The 7,127-nt window shown below is 45.4% G+C and overlaps 1 protein-coding gene across 2 annotated transcripts; it reads right to left on the bottom strand.

Annotated features, from left to right (window-relative positions):
* Positions 1–326: 326 nt before the first annotated feature.
* Positions 327–5,703, bottom strand: bsdc1 (BSD domain containing 1). 2 transcript variants are annotated; one of them, XM_076985684.1, is made up of 11 exons: positions 5,610–5,703; positions 5,164–5,221; positions 4,901–5,017; positions 4,643–4,810; positions 3,785–3,839; positions 3,355–3,470; positions 3,165–3,233; positions 2,633–2,717; positions 1,892–2,359; positions 1,409–1,512; positions 327–1,196 (listed from the first exon to the last, which is right to left on the bottom strand). In XM_076985684.1, exons 1-11 carry the CDS (start codon positions 5,618–5,620, stop codon positions 1,164–1,166), a joined length of 1,284 nt encoding a protein of 427 aa, XP_076841799.1. In that variant the 5' UTR covers positions 5,621–5,703; the 3' UTR covers positions 327–1,163. The 2 variants fall into 2 exon arrangements, with proteins under 2 accessions (XP_076841799.1, XP_076841798.1); XM_076985683.1 differs by lacking the exon at positions 5,610–5,703 and having other exon boundaries at positions 5,164–5,603.
* Between the last annotated feature and the right edge of the window lie 1,424 nt (positions 5,704–7,127).

Genomic DNA, 7,127 nt, shown 5'->3' on the forward strand with positions numbered 1-7,127 from the left:
GAAAATTCTTAATAGTCCATGCAAATTTGTTCAATTTGTATATTTACATAAAACACTATGCAAATTTTATTCAACATTTGGAACCAATTTTCCTGTAGTATGCCTCTTTTGACTGTTACATGTATATATGGGCAGACAAGCCCTTTTCAGCAGAGACTGCTCTACTGTGTACAGTCATGTTAGACCCAGCTTAATTCTGTGGTGTAATACATTGATTTAACCTGTGTGCACATTGCAGAACCTTTATCGCCGGCCGCAATGGAGTTCATACATACAGAAAAAAAATATTCTAAAGGACAGCAAAAGAGAGAAAAATCACATGAATGTGTAGGGACTGCCTGTGTTTAGTCAAATATGAACTTTTTTTTGATGTGTGACAAAATACATTTTCCCCATTCCACATGACACTGAACAAAGCCATGAAGCACAAGTGGTCATGTTCTGACCTTCAAAAGAAAACCACAATAGTCCTCGTTGAAAAGGCAGTGTGCCCCACCATGTTGAATGCTAATATCACTTGCATAAGATTAGAGACGTTAGTATTTCGTAGACAACGTGGAAAAAAGGAAAGATTATGTCAAATGAAAGTACACAGAATGAGAAACATAAATTACATGTACTTTTCATGTGAAGGATTATTTTCTAATCCTAGAAGAGTGACAAGCAGCACAATAAAGTATGGCTAACATGAAGCCCCAAAGTTAACGATTGTGTTTTTTCCCGCTTCTACTGGAAAAGTAGAACAATATACACAGTCTAATCTTAGATGGCATCACCTGGCCTCTTAACAGTTGATACCATCTCCCTCCTGATTCTAAGGCAAGCCTCCCCACCTGGAATCAGAAACTGCCCGTTCGGCTCTAAGCATCCATAGCTATCTGCTCTACGCGACCTTCCCCCAAGACAGCTTAGCTACCACCTCAGTAAAATGCATTACACAACTCGGCTGCTTGGGGGACATTTGTGATGCGCTCAGCTTGGAACTAAATTTCATTGGCCAGGAGTCATCCAATCAGCAGAGTCAGTGGCCATCCTTCCCTCTCGACCGCCTGAATGAGAAGTTGTGGGCGTGGATTAAGGGTTGAGAGACGTTAAAGCGTGGTTCAGTCAGGGACGGCAGAGTTGCACGTCGGCATCGGATCAGGAATCGCAGCCTCCCCTCTTCAATCCCAGTTCTCCCAGTCCTCATCGTCAAACTATGAAAGACACACGACAAAGTTTAAAAACACAAATTGGTGTGTTTCATTCGAAGGTATTCTTATTTCTTAATATTTGGTCTCCTCCCCCCGGCCCCATAAAGTGTATAATTAACGGAAAGAAAACGTGTAGTTATAATCTATGTGCATCCTGCCATTACATGTACCATCTTGCAAAGAGGCGCATTCTGAAATAGAAGCAGGATTTGTACCTCGCCGGTAGCATTTGCTTTGGATAAGGCCAGCTGGACCTCCTCTTCGGTCATATCCAGATCGAAGTCCTTCTCCCAGTCCTCACTCACATCTGTACTTGAACCTGTGCCCACACAAACTAGAACATGATGAATCCAGCACAGTGCAGACCCTCCGCACACACCCATCACACAGTGGACTGATGGAGGCATTAAGCTCTGGTACATGAGAATCATTCTTGGGCGTCTGAAGTTCCCTTGACCACTTTTACACACTGTGCTTGATCCATTTTGGATTTGTTTAATTCCGATTGCTTATTTATCCCTAATTAATTGGATCCGAGTCGATACTGAACTCACTCTCCCCTTTCTAGAAGGCTGACTCAGTTCACATGGCCAATCAGATCTATGAAACACACTGACTTCACTGTTCAATGCTCCACCTACATAGAATGACTTTAGTTGCAGATGCAGTTTGAAAGCTTAAAGGCTGTGTGTGCTCACCTTTCTTGCCGTTGTTGGAGGGCGTGGACTTGCCGCTGTCAGAGTTCAGCTCGAACACTCGAAGGTCCTGTGGCCCTTCTTCCCTGGCTGAGCCATTCTGGGCGGCGGCTGGCTCCTTGCTCACTCCCAGAGAGGAGCGTGCCTCTGGGGACGCCTGCTTCTCCTCTGGGGTTGTCAGCCTGGCCTCCGACAGCTTCAGGACAACCTCGTCAGCCGGCAAGCATCCGGGCTGTCCAGCGGCAGCGGGGTCCGGAGCGGAATGTTCCGGATGGTTTTCAAGCTGAGTCGGTAGGCTGACGCTGTCGCTGCTGACTGAGGGGGTGACATCGGATGGGGCGCCCCCTGGGGAAAATGCTGGATGAGAGAGGCTCAGAGGAGTGGTCTCTATGGTTACAGCTGGAGGTTGGGACTCCTGAAGGGGTGGCGTGAAGTCCAAGCGAGATGTTGATGTGGCCCCAAGAAAGTCATCTGGAGAAAAGAAAATAAGAGTCTCAGGTAATTCCACAAATATAATAGCAGAGGAGAAACATGTTAAACCTTTTGAGAGTGAATAGTGGACCTAGCTTTAGGTCCACTAAAGCTCAAATGCCAATATGGACTCTAGATTGATGCTTTTATTTGAAATTCTTAAACTTTGCTTAATTCTAGAGTAAATCTAGAGAAGGTTTAGTGTTATGTGGACAACAAACGCACATAAAGCAACGCTCTTTTTAGGAGAGTGAAACATGATGAAGACCATACCTTCCTCCTCCTCCTCCCAACCCAGACTTTCCGACTGAGTGGTCTGTTCTGCTCTCTGCTTCAGAGCCACTCGTCTCGCCTCCTCCTGTGGCCACACAAACGCGCACACGCGTAAACATAATCAAAATCATTTTACACGTGCTACTGCTTTATATTCCCAGACACGATGATCCTCACTAACCTGTGGTCTACTCTAAAGCACCTTAATTAAACCAAAGCAGTTTATGGAAACCAGAATCTGCTCAAGGCAGAAATTAATGAAGGCCAGGACTTTATTAACAGGATCTATTGTCCAGTGTTAGTCCCAAAAGCCTCAAGGAACTGCACCACCAGATGGCACTATAAACACAATGACAAACTTGTCTTTCAGTGTTTAAATTGACTATCACCTTGTGCAAAACCCAATTGACAGAGGGGAAAAGTACAAGAGAGTTAGTGGAGGACCGAAGAGGGAGAGAGTAGCACTGACTCTTCCACACTCTCACTCTGTGCTACGGCCCTGCCTGGGGGACGGCTGTGGGGCAGACCGTACCTGGTCCAGCTGAAACACTCTGTAAAAGTAGCGCTGCCAGAACTCTCCGTGAGCCACAGCCGCCGGGACCTAAAAGGGGGAAGAAAAAGAAACATGGCTGCCGGCCTGGCTACTACCCGTGTGTGTGGTGGAGCCTGTCGAGGGAGGGATGGGTCATACCAAACTAGGAGTTAGGGGTAACAGACCATACCATTTTGGTGTAGAGGGCCCTGATGGAGGGGCTGCTGACCAACAGCTCAGATATTTCGGCCTTCCTCTCCTCCAGGCTGAAGCTCGACAGCCAAGCGTCAAACTGCTCTGGAGGGCCTGAGGAGACAAAGTGGTCTCATCTCCATAACCCACACACAGTGTCTCCCACAGCATAATACACTGCTATGACACATTTTGAGAATTACTAGGCAGTTATATTTGACTGTAACCTCATACTTCACACAATTCCACTTGAAATCCTACACCTTGGGCTTGTGTATCTCACACATCAACTTAATAAATCTCAAACTGGAAAATTAAAAAACTGGCTCAGTGTTTTATGATTAGCTTTTAACCAAATGAACGAAGAGGAGCAGAGTACGAAAGAGAAGGACATAAAAAGTGAAGGAGGAGGTCAGAGTGTTACATACCGTCAGGTTCGTTACAGTACGTTGCAGGGTCTGCCTGTAGACTATAGAGACGCGCCTACGGAACAAGGGCCGTCAAATCACTTAAGGGTACATATGTACACTCAAATAACTCAAAAGAGTGTACCCAAATAACAAATGAGTGTTTACTCAAATAACAGGATCAAAAGTTTCATGGATCCTCTTTTATGTTTATGACAGAGATATCTTAATATATAGAAATGTCTGTATAAATTGCAGACATGTGGGTGGTTACAAGATTTTCACTGTACAGATACACAAAAAGATCCAAGCATAATACCTACCCATCGCTGCTCATAACTACAAAACATTACTGGTGCATGCAACATTAATATACATAAACATAATCTGTCTACTATTATGGAACCAGGAGATATAGATGTGGTTAAAATTCTTCACTCCCTTCTGTCATCCTACACACATCATCTATTTTAAATGTTTTAGTAACAATATCTTAGGGTTTAATAACAGAAGGCTATATACGTAGTAGAATTTTGTAGTAGAACCAGACGTGTTCGAGAAGGTCTTTGGCACATAACTGTCGAAATAGAACATAAGGAGTGATTAAATAACTTGTGATTAAATAACTTGTAGATGCGAAGGTGCTGGAATATTTACTTGCTCATGGGAGTTATCAGCCCATATAAATGACTGTCCGGGCAGATCCAGACAGGAATAAAATCACATGACCCCACCTGCCACCGCAACACTAATTCCATCCATGTAGGGCTTACACATTGTTTATTACGTATTATCATTTGCATCAACTGGACTGCCTCCAGACTGAGCAACATGCGGTGTGCGGACAGAATCACGTCAGAACTGAGACGCACGTCTTACCTTGGTGCTGTCGTACACCTCTGTGGTGCCGGCTGGCGTGGCCACCAGCGTGATTACATCACAGTCGATGGTCTTGTCCGGTGGCGGGGCGAGCGTATCTGTGATCACGCCCAGGATGTTGGAGATACCCTTCTTCATCTTCTCCGTAGTCTCAGACGAGCCTTCCCCCTGTATGCCAAACGGACAGATGTCGTGAAGGAAGGACTACTGGACTGACATTTGTCTTTAGAGAAGTGGGGCCATCCTGCAGCCACTTACCCCCAGTTTGTTCCTGACAGCATTGGCTGTGGCGACGATGGAGCAAGCAGTGTCATGTTGCACCACGTTGCCGAACTCTGCCAAATCGCGTTTGATGAATCCATAAGCCTCGGCCGACTGCGGCGACAGGAACCAGCATGTGGGCGGTTTTCAAATGGAGGTACACAAGAAGAAGTTCTTATCTGCCCAATTTAACATCTCATCGTGTCAGTGGCTACAGCAGAAAGCAGGCGTGGAGGAGACGTGACCTGGAGTAAACTCACCTTGTCTTTGACGGCCTGGAAACTCTGCTGAAGCCAGCCGCTCCACCACACGCCTTCCCTGGCGCCGTGAGAGACGGTCATATACATCAGTGTCCGGGTCACAGTATCGCCGTTAACACCGACACCGAGCCACACGGTACGCGTACAGGCCGAGACAACACACGACACGCACACACAGCCTCGTCTGGGCGAGCTCAACACAAACACGGTGAAGAGTCTCTAGCGGGACTGCCGTTATTGTTGTAAACAAACACGCTCGAGCTTCCTGGTATTAGCCAGCTAGCCTAGCTAGCTCACCAAAATAAGTCTGTTGTTGCCGTTTTAATTTCGCCGTGTCCGCTACTTCCCGGCTAGACTATTTTAGAAGCGTACCATCAACCTGTAGATGAACGTTTAGGTGTTTATTTCCTATCACAAAACAGTTATTTCGCGACATAAACACTTACCCTTCCGCCATCTTCAATGCATGACATCACCAGTCTGGTCTGACCTCTGACCCCGGAGGCAATGCTCGCCGATGCAAGGAAAACACGTATTTCATTTTGACTTGCACACCCACATATTTATATGTGTAAAACAAACAAAATTCGCACGCAATATTAAAACATAGTTTCATTTACAATTAATCAAAAACAAGTTATATAACATATTATACGGCGAGTGACGAGGATCAAACGTCTTGGACGAAAGCGATAAGCGATGTAAGCAATGTTGCCAGATTGATAAAAAACTACCTAAGTATATGGCCTCGGTGAATAGACTGCAATAATGAAAATGTTGTTTCCTATAAAACATGTACCAATCGAAGTTCTAGAACACTCAGGCAAATGTTTTTTTTATTTATTTATACTACATTTACATATTAGTCATTTTAAGTGCATTTTACTGTAATGCACATGAAACAAATAGTTTATTCACAGTCAAAATGACTAATTGCTGTTTATGAGACTCTTGTACAATTTATTTAAATGCGCCTTAATGTAAGTAACTGCATAGAATTTTCTAAACATTCGAAGCAGCAGCATCATTTACAGTAAAGGGAAATTATGAAAAGATAGATAGATAGATAGATAGATAGATAGATAGATAGCAACTGTAGCAACCTCCTGTGTGGTTGCTCATTGGTCTTAGTTATTGTGTGCAGCAGGAATCGTGGCTGCAGACACACAGGCTGTCACTCGCTGAGCCTCATGGGAGAAGCTCACATCCGTCACCCTCTTACACACAATCAGGTAATGAATTTGCCCATAATGGAACTGACAAGAGGAGTTTATCACATCATTAGAATTCGGTCTGGTCCATATGCATGAAGCCCTCATGCATGGCTCTCAGTGGCCAACCACACCCACCCCCCCCCCCACCCCCCACCTGACACCTACACCCCCCCTCCCCACCCTCCCTCCTCACCTGAGCTCAGGCCCCTCGTGTTCTCCTCTGGGCCCTGATGGACGTGTGCACCTGTGCGTGTGTGCGGGTGTTGTATGTACACAATGAAGAGGTGTAATTCTCTCTCTCCCTCTCACACTGTTGTTCATTGTGTGTGTGTGTGTGTGTGTGTGTGTGTGTGTGTGTGTGTGTGTGTGCGTGTGTGCACGTGTGTGCATGCTTACGTTGGGCTTGTCTCAGCTGTGTCTTTCTCATCAGTATGCTATGTGTGTCTTGAGAGAGAGAGCGGGAGAGAGAGAGAGAGAAAGGATGCATGATTTAACAATATGGTAAGAGGTCAGTCTGCCATTTTCACAAGGTCTCCCCTTTTTTAATTGAAGTCTCCCCAAATCCAGACGCTGCACAATATGTGCATTTGTTACACAATATGTCGGCCCCGCCCCTCAATTCCACTAATTGGATCCTTCAGTTCTCTAATTAACTCAGTCAGTCCAAGCCTTAAGGCCCCAGACGGCTACATTTGTGTGCTCATTGATCAGAGAGCCCTTTAACTAAACCCCACTCTTCATTACTATTAG

Source organism: Brachyhypopomus gauderio, unplaced genomic scaffold (genome assembly GCF_052324685.1).
Source record: "Brachyhypopomus gauderio isolate BG-103 unplaced genomic scaffold, BGAUD_0.2 sc43, whole genome shotgun sequence".
Taxonomy (NCBI): domain Eukaryota; kingdom Metazoa; phylum Chordata; class Actinopteri; order Gymnotiformes; family Hypopomidae; genus Brachyhypopomus; species Brachyhypopomus gauderio.

Bases quoted from the DNA above. Each gene is read 5' to 3' on its own strand.
- bsdc1 (XM_076985683.1), bottom strand. From the start codon at position 5,250: ATGTATATGACCGTCTCTCACGGCGCCAGGGAAGGCGTGTGGTGGAGC. The intron at 2,360-2,632 runs GTATGGTCTTCA...TCTTTTCTCCAG, and splicing joins TTGGGAGGAGGAGGAGGAAG to ATGACTTTCTTGGGGCCACA. The intron at 1,197-1,408 runs GTACAAATCCTG...TGTCTTTCATAG, and splicing joins AAGCAAATGCTACCGGCGAG to TTTGACGATGAGGACTGGGA.